The 24,548-nt window shown below is 44.6% G+C and overlaps 1 protein-coding gene across 3 annotated transcripts in view; it reads left to right on the top strand.

The window, feature by feature from the left end:
- The window catches only part of LOC139932701 (nuclear factor 1 B-type-like), a 65,299-nt gene that overhangs the window by 35,507 nt on the left and 5,244 nt on the right, over window positions 1-24,548 (top strand). For all 3 annotated transcript variants that reach the window (XM_071926553.2, XM_071926552.2, XM_078291759.1), the window contains exons 3-10: window positions 6,039-6,095; window positions 8,121-8,189; window positions 11,647-11,767; window positions 12,568-12,689; window positions 16,420-16,551; window positions 16,716-16,900; window positions 19,474-19,612; window positions 20,183-20,265. In XM_071926553.2, the coding sequence (XP_071782654.1) occupies window positions 6,039-6,095; window positions 8,121-8,189; window positions 11,647-11,767; window positions 12,568-12,689; window positions 16,420-16,551; window positions 16,716-16,900; window positions 19,474-19,612; window positions 20,183-20,265 (908 nt within the window). The remainder of the gene's footprint in view (window positions 1-6,038; window positions 6,096-8,120; window positions 8,190-11,646; window positions 11,768-12,567; window positions 12,690-16,419; window positions 16,552-16,715; window positions 16,901-19,473; window positions 19,613-20,182; window positions 20,266-24,548) is intronic.

Raw genomic sequence — 24,548 nt, forward strand, 5'->3', positions numbered from 1 at the left:
TGATAGGGTAACTGTCCGGATTACCAGGAGCTCCTTTAAGCCAATAAGAAATACTTGCCTTGTTCCAATTATGAGATAATCATTACAGTGTCACACAGTGTATAGGCACCGTTGGGGGAACATAGCAATAGCATTTGTCAAAGGGAATACTATACTATACCTGTCTGTGCAGGGGTATTACTGATAATAAATCCAACAATCAACCAAAAGAAGCTGTAATTTTTTTTAAGTAAGTTATATGTTTAATGTTTTGTTTAATAGGTTGGTTACAGTAGGCAAAATAAAACCTGGATGAGAGGAATTTGCTTTCTAGCCCCGGTGGAGAGGCCATGGTTGAAATATCGACTGTGACAGTTGGGTCACAGTTATGGTCGGGTTAGAGCGTAACCAAATTCTGGAGAAGAGGTAGACCAGGAAGTTTTTTTTGCATATCGATCTTTGCTGCGCTGCTCTGTGATAACTCATCTCCCCTGCAAAACAACGACACCCTAAGATGGCGTCCCGTTTGCATACAGCGTTTGTCTTTCTCTCACCCTCGGCGTCGATATCGCTCTCCTTTCGGCCAGGTCAGGTGCCAGCCCTTCGCAGAATGCCATGCACGAGTCCAGGGGGCTGAGATGCCAGGATTTGGGGGAAGGGGGGGGGTGGCATTGCCAGTTGGCAGGCTGGCACACAATGGCTGGCACGATAAGATCCTCCCTCTTCTCCGGGCAGATTTCCTCGCCCATATCTTTTGTTTGGCTTGTTTGGGTTGCGGCTCATCCTGATAAAGGCCACTTTGTTTAGACAACAAAGCGAGAGGGAGAGAGAAAGAGTGAGAGAAGAGAGAGAGAGTGAGAGAGAGAGAGAGACGGGGCAGTAAAAAGGCGAGGGGGGGAGCGCTAACACAGATGGAAACATTAAGAAAAAAGAAAAGCGAGAGAACAGCGCAAGAAAGGGAGATATATAAAAAAAAAAAGGTTCAGTAAGTTCGAAAAGATGTAGCATGCACTTTTCACCAGATAAGACGATATTGTCACGGATACAGTGAGTAGTAGATATGCACATAGGCGGGTATGAAAAGATACAATAGAGGACGGATACTGTTGCAGACACGGAGACAGCGATAGACAGATAGCGAGGAGAAGAAAGAGAGAGATTTGGAGGAGAAGAGAGCAGGTTCTGCCGACTTGCTGGAAGCCAGCCCATGTAGTGTGAGGTCATCGCCGAAGCCGTGAATGATAGAAACCAGGAGCAGAGGAGGACACGGGACACACACACACATACACACACACACATTACATGCCGGCACACATACAGTCACTTATGCATACTGTGAAGACTTGCATGACCCAGTACTACGCACACAAACACACACACACACACACACACACACACACACACAGACGCACTCCGGCTCTGCATTTCCAAGGAAGGGCAAACTCGAGTCTTTCCAGCACCACAGCCGAACAGCGCAGCGGGAAAGAAAAGGAGGAGGACACCGAACCGAAAGTGTGCTCGGCCACATCAAATATTTACTCAGGAGCAGCTGTATTGTCGAAACATTACGCATCAGAGCTGCTCCGTAATTAGGTCGATATTTTCTGCTCCCTCTCTCTCTCTCTCTCTCTCTCACACTCTGTCTTTCCCTACTTCTCCGGGAGTCCACCCCTCTGCACCTCTCCTCCACCCTCCCCTCCCCTCCGCTCCCCTCCCTTCCCCTCCTCGCCTCCCCGGGCTGCTGAAATGCGTCTTGGCTCGGGACCCATGCCTCTGGCAGCCAGAGTGCTATACATGTGCACAGAACCCCGCTCGGCATAAAATGGCTGCCAGACAGGCTTCTCCTCCTGAAATGTCGACAGCGGTATGCATCTGCAGAGTGCGCGTGTTGCGCGTGCGCAGCGTGTTTTTTGTGGAGGATATCTGTACGTGTCTGCGAGTGTTTGCGGGCTGGGACCGTGCGCCGCCACTGTAAAAAAGAAAGTTTCCCCAAACTATGTGGCTAATTTAATCCACACCGTGTGTTTGTGTGTGTGTGTGTCTGTGCATGTGTGTTCGCCAATTTAGTGGGAATGGAAGGGGTATCATGCCAAAAAATGAGAGGGTGGGTTAGAGGGAGAGAGTGTGTGTGAGTGTTTTAGCGATTATAAAATCCAGGCGAGTAACACACTAGGGCGTGGAGAAACCTCACAATAGCGCTGAGAAAGTTCCTTGCCGAGCCAGATTTCTGTTGCCATTACACCTAATTGCCCTAATCGTTAGAATGGTATGATAAGTATCCCACCGGATGAGAAGGTGTAGGAACTGGAGGACACATCCAAAATTCCCACAATCCCCCTTTTTTCTGTGCTTTCTTTGCTGAGTAACAGCAGATAATCTGATTCATACGTGGTACTTTTTTTCACTTCCTTCATAGACCAGTTTGTTTGTTTAAACAAGTGGCAGGGACGGAGGGTGCCAAGAAATGTTGTTTTTGGAAAAGGGCCGTGTGTGTGTCCGTGTGTGTTTATGTGTGTGTGTGTGGGGGTGTGTGTGTGGTGTCTGGCCCTATGATCGAGCCCTGCCAAGCTCCCAGGGCAGAGCCCAGCCTCCTCAACCGCAACTGTTTATTTACAGGTTACACTGCTGTTTATTTGAAGACTATCGGATTGGCCAGGCTTCTGCACGGGACACCTCTTGGATACAGATATGGAGCACCATGCTCTTAATACCCCGCTTCTTTAGTTTTCTCAACTATTTTCTGAACTGCCTTTTGACTTTTTTTTTATTAAAAACAATGCGTATTTATCTGCAGTCGTGCCCAACCTGTTTTAATCCACAATAATCTCCTTTGACCAGTCCAGAAATTAAAATTGAGGGTTTATTTAGACACCGGTTGTGTGACAAACCTGACTGGATCCTTACATGATACGTTGAATAATCGCTACACTCACGACTTGACAAACTTCCAAGCACCATTCGAAACAAAAATAATCACCCTGGAAGGGGAAGAAGCGAGAGGCTCCCATTCCGGGGTCAAAGGTCGAATGTAGTGCAAGAGGCGAGGTGTTCGCCAGCTCCGGAGCCCGACTCGCTCGCTCGCTCGCTCTCGGCTGAGGAGAAGGGCTCGGCAGATGCGCCATATGCCTGCATCCCACCTCGACTCATCCAGGTGGTCGCTCCTGGTGCTACGGCGGGGCCTCGTGCTGGAAGATGCTGCCTGGGATCTCTAATTGCCGCGACCATCTGCTCTTTTGTCACGGTTGCCTGTTCAGATCTCCCCCCCCAAAAAAGAAACACAACAAAAAAAAACCTCCCTGATCTGATCTGATCTAAACGTATCGGCGCACCTCTCCCACCTCCACCTCCTTGCTCCGTCTCCAAGCCAAAGCGTCCTTCTTTTCTCCCTTCGCCACCTTTCTCGGTGTATACCCCCCCCCCCCTCTCTCGCTCTTTCTCTCGCTCCATGCCTCTCCCTTTCTCTGCACCCCCCCACCAACCCCGCCCCACCCCACCCCTCGCCCATTCTCTCTCTCAGCAGTTCTCCGGGGAGAGAGCATAGAGTTGGCAGTTGTAACTAGACTGATGGATGACTCTGAAAGTGGCATGGGGGTGGGAGAAGACAGAGAGGCAAGGCCGCTGAGCTCCCCGCAATCACTTTATGGACATGTGCTGTGCCAGATCCACACAAACCTCCGTTCACCCACAAAAGCTGCTTAACAGAGTGCGCGTATGTGTGTATGTGGGTGTGTGTGTGTGTGTGTGTGTGCAGGGCAGTTAAAGGGACTCACTCCTCATTGGCGGAAGGCAATGGGAACCGTTCTGTTTTGCTGAGGCCAGACAATGACGTACGTGTGTTCAAGAGAGTGTACAACTTGCAATGTAATACTGATTTAAATATTAATAACTTTAAACAGCTCTGTATGCGCACGCTAGACAAGCTTGCCCATGAAGGTAGACCTTTTTAGAAACTGTACAAGTATATGAGGAAATATAAAAGTTGAAAGATTATTTTGAGACGTAATAGCGGAGATCCCCCCGAAAGCTGTAGGCCTATATTGTGAGAAAGCACAAGTCAAGACGATGTTTTTAGAAAGCAGAAGGTAGACCTACATTGTGAGAGACCACAAGTTTTGAGTTTTCAGGGCTAAGCATACTGAAAAAGGGGATTTTTTTCTGCTTAACGTATGGTGTTGTTCCCTCCCTACTTTGTCATTGTTGAGCTTCGGCCAAGAACATTCCGTTTTTGCAGTGCTGTTTAATAGTCAAATTTAGGAGAGGGGGAGCAAGAGAGAGAGAGAGAAAGAGAGGGAGAGAGACAGAGAGAGAGAACGAGAGAGGATAAATCTTTCAACTTTTTTCTTCTTTTCTCTTCCCCCACCCCCTCTTTCCCTCTCTCTCTCTCTCTCTCTCTCTCTCGCTCTCTCTCTCTCCGGTGCCTCTGAAACACAGCTCATGAGAGCTGCGGCAGGAAAAGGGGTGTTGTTGCAAGGCGAGGGTATCTGAGTTCACTGTCTCTCGCTCCTCGTCTCGGCTCTCCGCGTTAAAGGCGTAGATGATATCTCCCTGGTGTTCCTCGTCGGGCTCTCTCGGGGCACGTGGGGGCTCGGGCCAGCGTAAATCATTACGGGGGTCCGCTCAAACACAGCCGTTCACTGTTAGGCGATACGGCAGTGCAGCGCCGCTCCCCTCGTCTGCTCCATGTATGGTTGCGGGTCGAGTTGAGTCACTCGCTTGTGTGTACACGCACATACGCTCCGTTTTCCTCTCTTGTTCTCTCTCACACACTCGCACACAAAAACTCACTCATAGGGGGGCCGTTGCTAGACTTCGAGGAGCGTGTGTGTGCACGGATTGAAATCGGAGAATGATTTATACCTTTAATGTGGACTATTCACAACTTTTGGTGTTGTATGATGTTAAGGGAGAAAGGCTCCTGTGTCTGTCAGTGATCAAGCAGGGCAGGAACTGCTGAGGAATGACAGATTCCCCTCCCAGACAGGTTCAGAGGTAAAAGACGTCAATCCGGGCCCGCTCATACCAAAGCCTGCGCACCGTAGCCGGTGGAAAGAATTCCACTCGTGTTTCCTCGCAGTTCCCCACCCCTCCTGTCCTCCCTCCACGTTTTGTTACATGCTCGTACCTTGCACAGCAGGACCGAACACATTCTGTAAACCCCCCCCTACACACACCGACTCCCCCAGCCCCTTTGAAAAATTACCCAGAGGTCCATCGGTAAAAACTTTTAGGCTATCTTGTGTCCGACACAGAGCTTTTTCTTAGGTTAGCCTTCCCATTAGTTCAAACACAGATCTGTCTTGGTTAATGTAAGTATGCTCTCCTTTGCTGCTAGATGAGGAAAAACATTTGGCACTCAAGAATGAAATTTGTGGGTCCTGGAATGGATTTTCTTCATGTGTTCCTGGGGATAAGAGGCTTGCCAGAAGTTATTACTTTATTTGAAGTCAGCAGTGACTTTAACCCTAACCCTAAGGAATTTGCATTATGCCAAAGGCGTGAGACAAACACCGTATGGCACTAGGCATCGCAACCTGACTTTAACTTTAACACAAGACTAGGGTGGTTAATAGTAGAAACGCTGCACAGATAGCAAATAAATGCTTGTAAATAAAGTAAACTATGAACATCACACAGTTGTCATTCAGTACACACACTTTAATATCTGATTTACTGAAATAAACTGCTGAAAATAACATATTGCTGTTGTTGGGTAAAACACTCATATCTCCAAAATGTCAACTTGTCAGGAACCAAGAAAACAGCTTTGTTCATATCAAATGGTCTTTGAAATGTTTTCATAAGCCCAAGGATTGTAGAACTTTCTCATCCCGTAGAGGAACATGTATTTTCAATTTAAGCAAAAACATGAAAATCACCACAATTGGAGTTTTTCAAGGTTTTCACCCGACCATGACGACATGCTTGCTGAAAATAATCGATGTTGACAAGAATACAGTGTTTCAGTAAGATGTTATGTCCGTCAAAGTCTTCATGCTATCCTTACCCTGCTTCTTTCTCTCTAACCCCCCCGCCCTCTCTCTGTGTTTCTGTGTTTTCAGACTCGCAGCAGTCAGGAAGTCCCAGTAACAATGAGCCAGGCAAGAACCCTCCTCCAGGTATGTACAGTACCAGTCGTCCTCCCCTCCTGTCATCGCCCTATTGTTCCTCTACAACTCCCCACGGTACAGCGGCCTATGTACACCATATCCTCCCTAGTTCAGATAGTGTTGATCTGCCATGAACTCTGTGACTTGCGAGCGATGGGGCAATGCCTTCGCTGAAAAAAAAAAAACATTTGGTCAAATTAAAATCATAAGGTGTCCAGCTGCAGCTGATATTTTAAGTCAAGAATCCCAGTAACTATATCGTTCAAAAAAGGAATGGGGGTTCACTAAACATTGTAGTTAAACCAAATTGAGACACTTGCTGTAAAAGATAATAAAGACCAGGTCTCATTATTGGATGAGCTGCACTCTTCTGTATGACATCCACTGGCTGAGGCCGTAGTACTTTAGCTTTGCATAGGCCTGTAGAGGAATAAAATTTTATCAGATCATAAAAGTTGCATTGTCATTATCCCAGCGGCAACATCAAAGACATTTTGTTGTGAATAAAAAAACTGCCTGATTTGCAAAGACACTGAAGATCTGGAGTGAAAATTTTACAGCAGATTGCACCGTTGGCTGGTGTACTCAGTTTGTCTAGGCGAGCCAGCAAAGCGGCTGTCTGAGAATATCCTTTGACAGGCCCGTTGTTCCCCTGGACTGACCTGCGCTGTGTCGTCACGATCCAGGAATGAAAATAGTTTGAGAAGCATAATTAGTTTTCTACCTCAAGAGCAGGTTCTGCTGATATGGGTGCCAAGGAAAACATGCTAGTGAGCCAATGACTCAGGCCTGGGAGGCCCTCAGCAGTGGCACAGTTCCCCGCGAAAGCCGTTGGCTCACTGGAGGCATTACGCTTTGTAGGTGCCAATCGAGCCTCCCTCCGCCCGCCTATCTTTCTGGCACAGCCCGAGTGCCCTTGGCATGGCATCAAAGCCAAGCCAGAGTCACTTGGGTGTCAATAACTTGTCTGGCTGTTTTACTTGACTGACGGCCTCTGATTAGGGTTGTTGAATCCTGGGCTGGTCATTTTGTAATGTATACAGTATGCTCCAAAGGCTTCAGCACTGCAAAAAATGTCCATCTTAACAGGTTATTCAGTCTGGTGTGTGATGTGGCAATAGGTGAGATAATCTCAGCAGTTGACAATGCAGTTTTATCGGTTTGGAGAATTCTCTTGAAACAAATGACAATACCTTGAAATAAGGCAGATGACCCCCCTAGTATAAAAATAACATCACTTGACTTGATTTAAAAATTTTGAAGTCTTGAAACAAGTTGATTTACACTGGAAAAAAGTGAAATAATCTCACAACTTTGGCGATGGGTCTAGGGTTACTTTCACTTGTTTTCAGAAGAATACGATTTTAAGACTCAATACTAGACTAAACGACTGAGATGGATATTTCTTGCAGTGAAGGCTAAGCACAGCAGAACAATGTCAATATTGACAGTAATTATGTTTTACTTATGTATTTGATCAAATAGCCAGCGCCTGTGGCTTAGCAAGCTAAGGCTCATTCCTTGTACTCAACATTGGGAGTTTGAAGTCTTTGCTGCATGTCAGTCCCTCCTTGTCATCCACCTGTCCTGTCACTCTTCACCATACTGTACAGAATGGTCCTATGCTCCGAGCTTTAAGTGCAAATTTGAGGGTATTTTCAGCCCCATCAGATCAGGCCTTTTTTATACATCACCCCCTCCTTTCATTGTCATTCAAGTTCATTTAGAGTCAAGTGTAGGCCACACATGAATTCTCATGGAAATACGTTGAAATGAAAAACAGCTAGGAGGAGCACCAGAATCCAGATTTCAGGATTCTGGCTATGGGTTAAAGACGTAGTTATTGTCCATTTCAATGTTTCACTACAAACCAAAAATGAATACTTTACTGAATACAATCTTACACATACTTGTGGTAACTGGTAATGGGAGGAAAATGGACTCTCACGGCTGTAATTCTTCTTCAGTGTTCATCCAAAATAGCTCAAAATATGATTGCATAATTTCTTCTCATGATTGTCCATGTGTCAGCAGGTTACTTGGAAGACAGCTTCATTAAATCAGGAGTCTTCAGTGTTGCAGAGCTGGTGCGAGTGTCCAGAAGTGAGTACATCATTGACGTCTTCTTATGTTTTGCACTAACCAGTCCTCATATTTGTTCAAAGGCAGGCGAATGCATTTAGGTGTCACGCAGCAGGTTTGTTCATATCCATGGACATGTACACAGAAACATCTAATTCTGCAAACAGCAACTTGTAAGCGCGCATTGTGTTTGTGTGTGCATTTACACGACTATCACAAAAACAATGTCTGTACTAAAAAAATCACAATTATTGCAGCTTCTACTGAATCCCAGCCTTGGTAGATTCACTCAAATCCTCTGTACAGTTGCAGTGTGGTAAATCCTGTTTGGCCAGTCTGCTTCACAAGAACAGAACACTTGACTGTACACCGGTGTGTATGAGTGTGTGTGTTTGTATAGACATGCAGGCCCTCCGCAAAGCCGTTTTTTCAGGAAACTGAGGACAGCGACGCCCCGAGGCGTTACTTACCTGTACTGCCTCTGAGCCTCTGCTATAGCCTGGGACAAAGAAACCAGTCACCTACAACAACCTCTGCTTCTCAGGAAAAATACCAGCGCTATTTCTAATGCAAAACACTCATACCTGCCCTTCCTTTAGAATTCAACATGTATTTTCAGTCTGTTGTCGACCAGTCAGTCCTGGTCCTGTGGTAAGACTGGGTGGTCTGTAATTCCTATCCAGTGTTGACCTCAGCTGTGGTCAAGACCACCTTAGTCGAGTCCAAGTTAATCCCAAATCCAGATCCAGTCGACTTCGAGTCAAGACCGAGACCAGAGCAGATTAAGTCTAATTCAAGTCCAAGAAATAGGCAAAAACACTCCACCAACATAGGCAATAAACAGTGTGCTTGTCTCTCCAAAATGTGAAAGTAACGATTAAGGAGTTTCTTAAGATTTAACAGAAATGTAGATCTCACTCTGTCCTATACACTTCAACTTCCAACTAATCAATGCATAGAAGTTGGAGGCCCGTCATGCACACAGGTTTCTACAGGTGAAATCCCTTAAATTGCTTGTATTACTGGGGAGAAAATATGCCAAACATCGATAAAATTACCTATTTTTATTATTTTTAGATATACGCAGAACAAAAATCAAGTCAACATCCAGTAATGGGCAAGACCAGTACAAGTCTAAGACATCAAAGAAGTATAAGTTAAAAAAGTTTAAAAAAAAACGAATCAGATTGTCAAACACTAGAATTAATTTGGCATTAGTCGTACATGAATCCTAATACACAGCTGTAAGACCTGAATGGAGCTACAGCTGGTATTGAATGCTGACCTGACCTGTTTCAAAGGGATTCTGATGTAGGACGATGGACCAGGTTGCCTTGACCGTCCCATACATCATGCTCTGAAAGGTAGAACCCATTCAGCGCCTTGCTCCGAAGACTCCTGTTAAATATCCTTTGAAATATTTTGTTTTTGTTTAGTTTTTAATTTGCCCCCTGACCAGATGGCCGCCGCGACGGCGTGTTTGCTCTCATGCGGCCGAGCCCGGTTTCAGCAAGGCCGACTGAAGTCAAATTGGAATTTTAAAAAGGTCGACGGACGCACAGGAATTGTCACTCACTCAGCCGGTCACTCCCCGGGTAGATTTCTGAGCAGCCGCTTGTCCGTCAACGCATTTCTCTCTCTGCTCTCCGGGCTGTTGAGACATTCTTTGAAGTCCATCAAAGGGAGCTCCGGAGTTCAAGGCTGACTTGCGATCCAGCCTGTCGACGAGGACACTCATTAATGGAACACAGGAGCCTAGACTGGACTTGTAAAAATATTTTTCTAGTATGCCTAGGCAAATTAAACTGTTGAGCAAAATTTGTGAAGATACAGTACATACTTTGTAATCCCCTCATAAGATAAGATAATAGTTGCTCCGTTGTGAATTGCACAGCGGATCGCACAAACTGCTGGGAAAAACACTGCGAGGCAAACGACTGTATTTTTTGCAGCATCATTGTTTCCCCTCATTGTTTTTTTTTTTCAACTTAGAAGTCAAAGCCCAGACTATTAAATGAGATGATTGGCAGGGCAACCAAGTGGCATCACAAATATCGTGCCTTGCCAACAAGAGAGAGAGAGAGACAGAAAGAGAGAAACCAACAGAGAGAGATGGTTGGGGGTATCCTCGGCCATGAATGAAAAAAAACAACAACAATGGTGGCGTATTGAGCGTCCGCGGGCCGGATGCATTCCTCCACAGACGGCGTGGTATGGGTAGGGGCCTTGCCAGCGCTGCAGTGGGCTGCCAGGGCGGAGGCTGGCGGAGGGATCGTGCCAGTGGTGAACCTCAGACCACAACAGACGGCGCCACACACTCCAGCCTCTCATCGACTCCAAACCAACCAACCGCCCAGGCTGCAGGCTGTCTTCACAGGCCACACATTGGAGAGAGAGACAGAGAGAGAGAGAGAGAGAGAGAGAGAGACAAAGAGAGAGAGTGAGAGGGAGGAAGATGGGTGGTGGATTGCTTTTGTTCTGTAAACATTGGCCCATCCTCCCTTGAAACAATATCCCTCACCTTGACCGCAGTGAGAAAAAGAACACCTTTTCCACCGTAAATCACTATGTAGGGAAACGGTGCAGTGCTTTACAGAACCGAGGAGCAGCCAAGAAAATGTTGTGGATTCAGTATAATGTTCACTGAGATTTACTCAAGGTGCAGAGATCATGCGTAAAATGTTGCCAAGTGGATATTTTTCCATGGCAGAGGGCATAAAGTGTAGTGTGATTCTTAATCCGCACAAACCTAAAGTGAAAAAGGCAGAACAAATTATTTGTACTTCTATTTCTCCCATCTCCTATTTCTCCTACATAGAATCTTTTTGGTACATATTTTGATGCATACAAATTATTCCATCTCACACCAAAAGGCACCAAATTAAAACCATTAAAATTGACAAGTAATACTCCCCTGTAATTACAGCCAAAGGCCTTCTTTTGGTGCTGCATAAAGCAATTGTTTTTCTTTTCAGAGTATAGTGTATATTTATTTAAAGTCAAAAGGAAACAGTGTTTCAGTGGTGTCTTGCTTCTGGAATTCAGCATATTTACAGTTGACAGGGAGGGATTTTTCAAAAGTGTTCAAAAGTTAAAAAATGCTGTGTGCATAATGTTGAGCATGTGCATTCTTCACAATTTAATAAATTCCAGGTGGGGATTGTTCAAAAATATGTGATGGTATTATTGGTTGGATTGAGGTAACCACAAAAAATATGGCATTTCCCAGGAAGTAAACAAATGTGATTTTGATCTAAAAATATGACGAAATAAAACATTTGTAATTTTTTCGTAATTTTTTGTTAAATAGATGTACGTTACAATATGGAGAATTAAGGTGAAAAAGTCATTCTTCATTTCATTGTGCCTTAAGATACAGTATCCAAACTGACAACACAGCTGATTTAGATTACGCTGAACACTTTCTGTGGTGACAACATCCAGTAACTGTCTGTGTTTGTTCCCCTCTCCTCCACAGTGCCCATCACCCAGGGCGCCGGGGTAAACTTCTCCATGGCCGACATGCCCAGCCAACCCTACTATCACGACCTGAACTCCAGCGTGGGGCTGCATCGCTCCCTCTCCTCCCCTCCCGGCAGGTCAGTGGAAGCTGCATCTCACTGTTAGAAACAGGATCGGACTCGTCAAAGTGAAAACATACTGCAGAACAGGCTTTTGGTCAAACCTCTCTTCTATTTTAACATTATAGCATCGTGTCCACATTCTTTTCTTTTTCTGACATGATTAACATAGAGTGATGTTTAGTATCTTTTTAATATTGTAGTTTAAATACAAGACTGGATGGGATTTTACCTTAAACTTCCTACCTCTTTTAATTGATAGAACATGTAGCATCAAACACAGATATTACACTGTGGATACTTTATTATTACCTTGTCTATATGATGCTGCCTTTTCCGGTCTAATACTGGGGACACACCACCATATTTAACTTAACTTCGAAAATATTTGATCATCACACTTAACGACTGGCTTTCTCAGATTTCTTTTCATCTTACCATCAAAGAGATGCACACACTTGACGATGATGTAACTTCTCATGCCACGCAACCTGCCAATCTCGTGAAAAACACAAGCCCTCGCACTACTATAACACACAACCAAAAGAAACATGGAGGTGGAACGACTTACTCCATATTCCAGTATTTTTTTCTTTCTCTCACACTCAGCTCTGATTGGCTATTGCTAGTCCCTGTTCAGATTTGTTATTTTGAACAATTATTTTTAGCCATTTTTGCCATTACTAGATAGTTTATTAGATGCAAAATAGTCTACATCCACTGTGACGGCCCTAAACAACTACAAAAACTTAAATTTAAAGACCTAAAAATCTTAAAGATCTTAAAAATTGTGATGATAAACTTCTCCTTCTCCACAGCAAAAGGCCCAAGACCGTCAACATGGAGGAGAACATGGAGACCAGCCCCACTGGACCCGACTTCTACTCCTCACCCAGCTCACCAGCCAGCAGTCGTGCAAACTGGCACGACAGAGACGGAGGTGATTTTTTCTTTTGTTTGTTTTACCGCCTTTATTTACCCAAGGAAGGTTTGCTGAGCATGGATGATCTTCCTCACCAACGCCCTGCTTCATATCCATACAGTTACACAAACATTCACAGCTGGGAACAGACCAGTATAACCATAGTCTTCTGCTGTTGGCTACTGTGCAGCTCAACTGCTTTAAGGGCATTTTAACAGAATTTAGTGAGGGATAGTAGAGCGTTGCTCATTTAAAGCCTTGAATTTTGGTTTAGAGGTTTAAACTGGTGACCTTTCTGTCACAATCCTGCCTCTCTAGCCTATGGGCTCGAATTTAATGTGTGTGTGTGTGTGCTTGTGTGTGGGAATTCACAAGTGCCTATTATGACCAAGGGTGCTCACACTCCAAATAGCAGCCTGAAGGATCGTAGCCACACATTTTTGTTATGCACAAGAGTTTCACCGGATGTGAATTGTCCCGTTCAAAATGAACACCTAGCATTGTTTTAACGGCAGCCGAATGCTCCTGAACTCTCCGCTCTGTAATAAACTGCTTCTGTCTGCCGCCACCCGCTGCAGTGCAGATGAACTCAAACTGCATCTGGTTTCTCGTCATGTGTTCTCTGAGCATGAACTCAGTCAACCCTCTTTAAATACATACCATGACATAGATGGCCCTCGGCATCCCCAGTCATATAAATATTTTAAACCCATTCTTCCAACTGTCTGAATGTAAATCTGTATTGCCTCACACCTGTTCCCTACGCAAATGAAGAATTAGATTCCCAAATGCCATGTATCCACTTTGAGAACAAACTGTTCAAAAGTGCAGATGCTGTGGTTCCTGAAAGTTAAATATTTGGTTTTAACATAGGTGATAACTTTAATTATATTCCATGCCATAAGTCATTTTGCAAGTGTACGTTTGAGGTTTTCAAACAGTGGATATCTCATTTTGGCATGAATCTCCTCATTTACATACAGCCACAACCCCTCATGATGTTTTTAAATTTCTATGAAGCGGGGGGGTCAGACCTGCAGGGCAGTCGTATCACACTATCTCTCATCAGGAAATCAGGCTATATATCTTGGCTGAACTTGAGAGAAACTCCCTATCAGTAGCGCTGTTATTTTTTGATCGTGTGCCACCACATCCTGCTCACGCATCAGCTTTTCAGTGCAGAAACTGGTTAGAAGGTAATTATAAAATAAAGCCCAAAGTATAAGCTCATACAACGGCTTATTGTATTTGAATATGAAAGGTGAGAGGTAGAGATGTACGTGTGTTTGAATAAGAAATGTGCGTGTCTGAAAGAAACAAGCGTGTTCTCTTGCGTGCTTGTGTGTGTGTGTGTGTGTAGGCGTGTCAGTAGCAGCGAGGGCAGGTGTAACGGCTTCTGTTTGAACTTGACTTAGATGAGTGCAGCAGGTCTCGCTGGAGCTGTCGGCCTCAACAGGTGGCCGGCCCGGTTGGCGGGCCAGCCTCGCGCCCCGTAAAACCCTGCCACTGACAGCGAGAGAGACGGGAAAGTGTGTGTGTGCGTTTGCGTGCGTGTGTGTCTGTCTGTAAGCGCGAGAGAAAGAGAGATCCTCACGGGACAGCTTGCATGTCTCATTACCTTGTCTCCTGGTGCAGAGCAGAGCCCGTCGCCCTTTTAATTAAAGCCTCGCTGTCCCGTGTTTCCGGATCATTCTCCCTCTCTGCTGACTTCTTTCCACACTCTGCCGCCCGCACACCCACTCCTCCAAGCCCCTGGATTTAACCAGCAGAGGCGGCTTGAAGCGTTTTGTCTGACTATAACACACAAAATGATCGGAGATAAAAATGTTCCTCCTTTCCTCAACAAGCCCTACTATGGTTTTAGCTTTTGTGTGAACTCTTGTGCCTCTCCTGGTGTCTTTTCTGAGAGTAAGCAGTCCTCTCCGCTTAGTATTTTTGCTGTATTGTAACAGAAGGAAGGCTGAGAGAGCGCTGGTGGGATTCAACCCCAGGCCAATGCGGGTACATGATGATTTCAGAGGCAGGGGGCCCCTAACCACCACACTGTCCCTGTGCACAAGGCCTGGGAGTATTGCTGTACTAAGACACTCCGGGTGAGGAGAAAGGGAAAGCAGTGGGTAGGAAACTCTCCAAAGAGAGCCATTATTCTGTTAGGAGAGAATAAAAGAGAAGTGGGGTGATATTAAACCCATATGAGGCCGCCCAAGTGCCAAGCGGTCATTTCTTGCACATGGTTGTCGTTCGACAAAACCTCACCATGTAGTCGAAGGAATTGTTTCAGTCTTGTATTTTGCCCTGGGAACATACTGTACACTTTATGAACTGAGTTTTTTTTTTCCATATATGATAGACTTGTATGTAGCACACAGTTAACATAATTTTTGCCTACACACACACACATTTATACCCATTTAATAAGGACCATATCAGGTAATGCAGAGATGAGATTTATGAGATTTACTTATTTTATTTTGCCAATGATAACAAATGTGACATATTGGCAAACTAACTTATAATTTTACAATTTGGACTTTTTTAACAATACTATGAAAAATGTTTAATTTCTTTCAATCTTCAAGTGTCATTTCCTGAGGCAGTCCAGTTCCAATTCTCTGAAAGATTTAAAAAGCAAAAGAGAGTCAAAGCTGAATGCCTCCACTGCGCAAAAAGATTTTCTATTTTTGATATATGATAACTGCTCAACGATGCAGTGATATCATTCTCCTCAGAGGTATTTCTTCCTCTGACAAAAAAAATATAAGCGCTTAAGCCTGCATCCTCTTGCAATCTCAGAGTGGGAAATCCCCCGGATTCCAGTCGCCTTTGTCCCCCTCTTCTCTGGAGATGAGTCATTTTTCCCGCCACTCAGGTGGATCCTTCCCTATTGTGGGAAAAGAGAAGGGCAGCTAATGATATGGAAATGCCCGAGCAACACGGCGTGTATACCTAATTTTCGGGAAAGCGATGGATGATTTGAAAGTTATACACACACAAAGACTCTGTGACAGACCGCAAAAGTACTTGATGAATGTTCATAGAAGAACCGCCACTAGACACGGACCATTGCCTCTCGCATCTATTTGTTATCACGTTCCCTTCAGACACTGTGTCTTACCATGGAAAATTGAAAACCACACAGCTGTGACAGTTGAACATTGCTCACAAAGTCTAGAGCAACAGTAATAAGCAACTTGTAAGAGTTTCTGCACATACTTTAGTTTACAGAACTAAACAAATTTTGTAAGCAAATTTCATGTCTCGCACTGAGCCTTAAAGAATTATCCGTTGAGAAATAGCTTGTCAGAAACTTTGTAAGGCAGATTTTACACAGTAATATTTGATTTAACATTACGTGACATTTTGAAACTCCTATTTGAGAGACAGGCTGCTTTACAACTGTGCATCAATTCAGTGGATTTAACTGTCTGCTCAGATGTGCCAGAAGCCCTTTTTGCACAGAACTAATGTCCAGTGATTTGTAATGATTGCGGAGATCGTCAGTGATTTAATCTCATGCGAATGTGCCACGTCTGTAATTTATAAGGTCAAATTTCCAGTGCAAACTATCTACTGTATTGTGGTGAGTTCCCCTGATAATACCAAACCCATATGAATTAAACTGGGTAATTTCAGCAGTAATTTGTTTTTAGAGGGTTGAATACTCAGCAAGGGACTGATGAACTTTCTGACTGTGTGTGTGTGTATATGTGTGTGTGTGTGTGTGTGTGTGTGTGTGTGCCTCCAGCAGACATGTCATCTCCCACCATGAAGAAGCCGGAGAAGCCGCTGTTCAGCCCCACCTCCCCACAAGACTCCTCACCACGACTCAGCACTTTCCCCCAGCACCACCACCCAGGCCTAACAGGTGTAGGACACAGTGGTGAGTTACTGGTCCAGGTCATTTTCTTCATAAACACGGTTGAGAATCTATTTTAATACCCAGTTTACCCTCAGGGGGGGATCAATGATCACTTTATCTTGTCTTTCTCTCACACACACACTCGACCCATATCTCTCTCTGGACTCTTCTCCCTTTTCTTGCAGTTATATCGACGAGGAGCCCACCTCCCCACTCGCCCCTGCAGTTCTCAGCCTCGGCCATCTTGCCCCCGGCCCCGTCACCCTACTTCTCGCACACCACCATCCGCTACCCGCCCCACCTCAACCCTGCTGATCCCCTCAAGAGCTACGTGCCGTCATACGACCCGTCCAGCCCGCAGAGCAGCCAGGTCAGTAGTTCAGCGGGTCGAGGAAATCAATATTTGACCAATCAGCCGGGGCAGTGCGCCGCAGATTAGAGGCCCGTTCGCATTTTTCAATAATATATTCATTAATATAAGGGATATTTTCCCCATGATGTTCCCTAGACCAGGAATTATCAGATGTTTTCATGTCACAAATCCCTAGATAGACACATATTAAGCTACAGGACCCCATTTGATGAGATTTTGTCCTCATGTGGGATATTTGTTGTTGATTTAGTGTCGAATTGTATAACTGCCTACACTGTATGTGGGGAGATAATAGTGGTGAGAGAAACCTATGATTGAAATAATCATCCTACATACATTCACTAATTTTTAGTGAAATAAATTATCGTGAAATTAAACTACTCCTCATTTTGCCGGGGACCCCCTGGAACCCCCCCAAGGACCCCCGGGGGTCCTCCGGCTCCACTTGGAGAACCACTTCCTGCGACAAAGAGGCAAATATTTTATATGTTTGAAATAGTGGTCATGCCAAAAGTTATGGTACATCCCCCAGCCTCAAATTTATAGCCGTGCTAAAAAAAAATAACCCAGCAACTCAATAAAAAAAGTCAACTGAACTATTGCAATTACAGTCTCATGTAACGTACAATAGTATGTTATCAAGAAGTTACAATAAATCAAATAGCGTAGGACTTTTATACATTCGGGGTACACACTGCGGCCTGTGTGTGAGTGTGACTAGGAGAGAGAGAAACAGAGAGAGAGAGAGAGAGAGCAGGCGTCTCTATGAGATGAGAGAGCTGTGTGATATTTATGTGAGTTTTATATCCCCGCTGTTCTCACTGTAAACAAAGGCCTCATAGACGGCTCCATCTCCAGAACAGGGGGAGGAGGTGGGGGGGGGGAGAGACTGTTACTCTAGAGAAAAACCGCGGGGAATGATAAAGGTTGTAAATATTTGCCGTTGCCGGGGCCCAGCTCTTGTGCAGAATTAACTGGCCCTCTGCTGGGGTGCCGGAGAAAGGGGGTGGGGGGGTGAGCTGAGCCGGGGTTTGGGAGGGAAGAGAGAGCGCTAGAAGGCCAGTCGGGCGGGTGGGGTGGGGATGGGGGGGGGGGGGGGCTCGGCAAATAACACAGCGCTTATAATCCCATGGACGAGCGCCAGAATGTTTTTATGCTTGCTTTAACGCAGATTATATTACACTCTAATTAAACATTCTATTCACATCGAAGGGAACCCTGTGGACACAATTCTTTTCCATAAAGGCCTGTTTGAGTTTTGAACTTGGGGCGGCCCTGAAATGAACGCCCCAGACAGTCTCCAGCCGTCTGAAAGAGTAGCTCCCACTAGCTTTCCTTTATTTCTCTCTCTATATATACTCTCTCTCCCTCGCTCTCTATACTCGCTCCCTCTCTCTTCTGACACGCACATTCACACCATTGTAAGAGGTCACTCCACAGCTCTCTCTTTCACGCCTCGCTCCTCCTAAATTCCATTTATGAGCACCATTAAAATCATTGTTTAAAATCATGTAGGAAATCCATCGTCAGTGACTGAGAATCTATTGTTGCTCGGACCCCCCGTAGTTTTAGTAATAACTGTGACCATACAATGACTGATTTTACTAAAATCTTTTATTCAGGCAGAACATTAAGTATAAGAAATGGCTTTTTTTTTGGAGGGGAGAGTGGGTAGGCCAGTCACCTTTGGTAGTTTTATTCTTTATTTTAGAGAAAGAAACAGAATAGAGGAGCCACAGCTCTGAAAGGAGTTGATTGTAGGTCTGTGGGGCAAACAAGGTTCCAGAGACGGTAAACTTAAGTGCTAAGGGTGCGATCACACCTACAGTTCATTTTCTTTGGTCTGACTGTAGTGGAAAAGTCTACTTTGTTGCATTTTTGTATTTGGTTTGTTTAGGTTCACATTGTCCAATTACTAGCCAACCAGGGCTTGTAAACAAAAGTCACATGAACTCACAAGTCACGTGTCATCTCATGAGGTTAGAGGTTCTGGCAGCAGGGAGAATCAAAACAAATCGGATTCCACTCCCCTGGACTTGTCAGTGGTCTTTGTCGTAATTTACTGTTGACATGATTTTAAATTTTCTGGTGTTCACACCAGTTAAAAACATATGAGAAATAGCTGAATATTAGCATGAGCCCAGACTGTGTTTTGCCCTTGGTTCATTTAGTTATGCTAGGCTTTCCAAGCATGAGTATCAGACTACTGGCTATCAGATGTCAACATCCGTCTCTTTATAACCATAAAACTGCGCGTTTTGGGGTCATTTCCTGTAGTTGGTTCAGATTACATTCTAATTCCTAACAAACCGCACCACAGTTCACCTGGAAGAGGACCAAGACTTTTCAGGTGGTCTAGGTGTGGTTATTTGGTGCCACCTGTATTTGAAGGGTGTTGTTCTCACGTGGCCAAACAAACTGAACTAAAAGAGTAAACACTCCAGAGGTCAAATAAACTGCTCCAAACATGCTTGGTGTGAACATGCCTTAACTCTGGACACCAGAAATTATTCTTTGAGTGAAGTATTTGTGCTGACTATGTTGAATGGTTGTCTGTGCCCCACCTCCAGCCCAACAGCAGTGGTCAGGTGGTAGGAAAGGTCCCGGGCCACTTCACCCCAGTCCTGGCGCCCTCCCCGCACCACGGTGCTGTGCGGCCCGTCTCACTCTCCATGCCCGACACCAAGCCCATCACCACCTCCACAGAAGGTGAGTCCCAGTACCTACCACTCAGCACCCAGCACTCACCACCCACCACCCAGCACTCATCACCTGCCAAAGCACCCTGCAGTTCCACATTTGTACAACAATGGCTGCTAGAGACACACAGTTTGCTTTATGTGTTTCTAGGTGCATCAGCCCTAGTGTATATGTGTCTACCCACTACTTAAGAATATTGTAAGGCCCTGACCTTTCTAATAATGATAAAAATCTTTATTGATATAGCACTTTTCAAAACACAGTTACAAAGTGCTTTACAAAGGATAAAAAAAAACATTAAATCAACAGTGAAATAATAACAGTGAAAATTTATGGCAGGCTTGCGGATAATATGGCCAAGTGGAAGCATATAAATGGAGAATAAGATGGGGCCCAAAATTGAACCCTGCGGGACCCCATGTGTAATGTTTGTGTTGGTTGCTTGTAATGTTGATGATGGCGGACTTATTCCACTGTTCACTGTAAGTGGATAATAGGATAATAGTGTCAGTGAAATGTCTAACATGCTAAATGTAATGTAAAAATGTATTTATGTTTGTGTTGCGGTGTGTTATCCAGGCTACTCAGCCCCTGGCACCCCGACGGCTAATCGTTTTGTGGGCCTGAGCCCTAGAGATCCCGCCTTCCTCCACCAGCAACAGGTGAGATCTCCCCCTCCAACACTCATCTTACCTGCTCCTCTTCTCCTTTATCCTCTGTCCCTTCCTTGTACATAAAATGTGACATCCTTGACAAACCCTGCCTTCTGCAAAAGCACTCTGTATTTGGAATCTGGTTCATAGGAAGCATTAAACTGTCTTCCCAGATCAGAGCGCTTCTAGCAGTGACTCTAGAAATAAATCATAGGATTCCCTGTCACTGTTTGCATAAAAATTTAGCGAATCTCTTTGCATTTGTTTGCAATTCTAACATGCTGCACTGAGCTTCTTATACTGCAGTCTTAGTCTTAGCAGAGGTCTCAGAGTTATTGGCATTTCTGATTCAGCTCTAAGAACAGAGAAGAGAGAGAGAGAAGCCATGACAGTATTCTCAAAGACTGTGGGTCAGAGCTACATTTGATACAAAGATGAGAATATGCTATCTTCAATGTGTAGCAAGCTGAATTTGAGAGTAGAGTATATCAATTTTATATCCCAGAAATGTTCATAGCTCAATGTTTCAAAAATACATTCTCTAAAATGTTATTTTGTAAGGAAGAGTCATAGTTTTATTTTCATGTCAGCAATCACTGCTAAAAGTAGGTGTCAAAAATGGTGAATATCATCCAACATCATCCAACAAAACTCCATTTATATTTTTTGCATGCCTACTACATTTCATCTTGAATTTGTTATGGTGATAAATAATTCAAGAAATCATTTTCAGTCATTCCCACAGTATTCAGTAACAAAATGGCATCCAGTTGCTCAGGTCAATTTAAAGAGAGAAAAGAAGGTGTTAGGAAATTTACTGTCATTGCGTGGCCACTGCGTAGAAGATGGATGGGTCATGTGGGTGTCTTTGAGAGTGTAATGTGCTCAACTCTATTTCCTGCAGACATTACTTTGGAAGGCCAACACACACTCTCTCTCTCTCTCACACACACACACACACACACACAACATACCGTCAGTACACTCCCTCATTTACAGTACATAAGCCGAATGTTTAGTGTTGGCGTCACGCGGTTGTCCCAGCAGTGATCCCAGGACAGATGTGGTGACCCCGTGTACGTCTGTGTGCGTGTGTGTGTGTGTGAGTGTGTGTCTGTGAGGTTAGGAGTGTTGCGGTGGTGTTGGATGGGAAAGGGTGCTCTCCCCCACCCCTTCTTATTGAAAGTGCTGGTCTGAGGCCAAGGCTTTTCCAACCACAACTAATTGAATGCATCTGCACGCGGCTACATAATGATCGCTGGGTTTCTCCTCAGCTCGCTTTTTTTTTCCTCCCTTTTTTTTTATGTCGAGTAAAAATGACAAAGCCGGCCTCTGTTGCCTCGCCCCTCTCGCTCTCTCCTTCTCTCGCTCTCTCTCTATCTCTCTCTCTTTCCAGTTTGGCTAAAGGTGGGGTAGGCAAAAAATGTGGAGTTTGTCAGCAGCGGTGGGATGCTTTTATTCCACTTGGGAGGAGAGGGAGGAGGAGGAGGATTCACTTGGCCGATGTCGCGCAGTTTGTCTTCCACATTTTCTAGTAGCCCTGCTACTTCTGTCAGTGGAGCACAAAGTGACTACACAAGACGGCAGCGATCTGAGCGGAATTGCATGACTCGCTGAATTTTGTCCAAAGCCTTGCCCCGAGAGGCTATAAGGCCTTTTTGTTCCAGATTCTGAAGTGCAAATCAGCCAAATGTTAAGCACAGTTATTCTTATATTTATATATATTATTGTCTTCACCCTAGAATTTCCATTATTCTACAAAGCAATATATAAATGATTTTATTTAAAGGATTTAAATAATTTTTTAATTTGATAATTATTTGTGGAAACTGTAGTTACTTTTCACTACAACAAAACATCTCTTTGTGATCCTGTTGCACTGACAAGAAAAAAACTAAATTATTTAAACCTAACTATGACCGACACATTAGATTAGATATCCCATTTGGAGAGAGCAGTCGTATCCCAAACACAGTGGCTTTAGATGTGACAGAAGAATGCAAGAAATAAAAGCACAATGGCACCTTTCTGGAAAGTTATTATTAAGTGTGAATAAATAGGCTTGTTGGCTTAGGGATCAGTATACGGTATTCACATTTCTTCATTGTGCTTTGACTTGTCACAGTGTTTTTGTTTTCTGGGTATGATTTAAAGCCCAGGGACGTGGCCTTGTGGAGCGGGCCGACACTGAGCCAAGTCCCTCAGGACTAAACGCTGTCACCGAATACTCCGTCATTGTCATCGTCCGGCGATGGGATGTTTATTGTGTGGGATCCATGAGACTTATTGACACTTCCACTCGTTCTCGGGACATTTTTGTTGCTAGGCTCGGCGAGGAGGGGAAGCACGGCGCACACACACACGCATACACGAAGTGTGTGAGATTCATTGATGCCGAGGTGTCGCATTTTTCAAGCGTGGTCAGCACTGTGGCTGGCCCAGAATGCATCAGGCGAGAGGTGCTCCGTTCTTTGTCTATCTGTCTGTATGATGGATAGGAGGCTTGCCTTGCACTGCAGCTACTTCTCTTTGCTGTTGTTACAGCTACAATTGATTTTTTTTTTTATTAAGGGAAATGTTAGCAGAGGGAATAGCCAAAAGGGAATTACATTTTTGGAATAATCATTGTCTTAATAATATACCATATAGATCTCCTGATCTCCTGAGCCCTTATTAATAATGTTCAAATTACTACTTTGTAATTTCAGACTGACTGACAATTACTTAATTTCATAACTTCAAAGTAACTTTATAGCCATCTTGTAAGCTGATAGTAAGGCTATAAACAACATACCTTTCTGAGCAACGGTCAAATTTGCTTATTCTAAAATGCTGCGGCATTGAATTGGAACTCCCTGCATAAATTCACACACACACACACACACACAGACACACACACGCAGACACATAAGTAGGCTTCGAAAATGAAAAAAAACAACAACACCACACGCTCCCACACCTGCTCTGCAATTCTCAGGCAGTGAATGTGTGAAAACCCTCCATTCATCTCTTGCCTTGGTTAACCCCTCGAGGGAATGCCACCATCTACCATTCCGCAGGGAAAGATCCGTGATCAGATGTCATTTGGTATTATCTAAGGAAGGATCCTAATCCACAATCTGCCCGCATCTGTTTGCTAACGTTCCCCGGCTCCGTCCCCCTTCCCTCTGCCCACGCCACTCTGATCTGCCGGTGCCAGCGGACAGATGGCGAGCCCCTCGAGGAGCGGTGGCACCGAGCGTCTGGCCCAGCCGGCACATTCCCTCCAAGCTTTTGTCAAAAGGAGCATGCTGGAGAGCGCGGGAGCAGCATGGGGGTTTGAGTCTCCCAACCTGAGATAAATACAGAGAGAAAACAGCACGCCGGAACAAGATACGCTGTTTGTAATCAGGCTTGAGTGTTGCTGTGCAATATTACTCAGATTGTTCATTCCGATTTATTTACCCGCTACCAACCAAAACCAATGTATTAAACATGTAATGTAATGGAGGGATATTATCCGTTGAATTGAAACGCTTTTCAGATGAACTCTCATTTTCTAGGCACCAGTTAAAGCCTCCCCACTCCTGATTTACTCTGTTACTACTGTTTCTTGCCACCACCTTACGTTTATCCCGGAAAAAAATCAAGGAACTGAACAAAAATCCATCATTGAATTTAAGTATGGAGTGAGTAGGAAACCATCACCGGTTGTTGATGTGTTCATCCAGGTGCTCATAGGAAAGGAACACGTTTCTTGACCGCTGTAAATGGCTTTGAATATTCAGTGTATGCGTCTGTCTGATTAAATCCCTCTTAAGAGCCTCTGCAAAACGTCTGCCACTGCACGCAGAGTGCTAACAGTGCAGTTTTATCCTGATGCATTACTAAATGAATGTGTTGACCACAGGGCAAGGTTAGGTTGGTATTGGCAGAGATAGCTCTCAGCTGGATTGCCGACACGTGCGCTCGCATAATGCATGCAAAGGAGACACAGTTTGTGTGTGGCTTTTTGTTGCAGTAATTTGTAATCTGTATGTAGGGTTGGCATGTCTTGAGAGGGAAAATAAAAGGTTTGTGTGTGTGTGTGAGTGTGTGTGTGTGTGTGTGTGTTTGTTTGTGTGTGTGTTTGTGTGTGTGCGCCTGCTGATGTATGTGGTCTAACTTCATTGTAATTTCGACCCCTAATCAATAAAAACAGTTAGCTAATGAAAAAACTTAGCATGCTTTAGGGCATGCATACTCCGTACTGAATCTTACAGTCAAACAATAAATATTGACAGGGTGCATGTGCCCAGTGGATTGCATGGGTC

This window comes from Centroberyx gerrardi, chromosome 23 (genome assembly GCF_048128805.1).
Source record: "Centroberyx gerrardi isolate f3 chromosome 23, fCenGer3.hap1.cur.20231027, whole genome shotgun sequence".
NCBI classification, from domain to species: Eukaryota; Metazoa; Chordata; class Actinopteri; order Beryciformes; family Berycidae; genus Centroberyx; species Centroberyx gerrardi.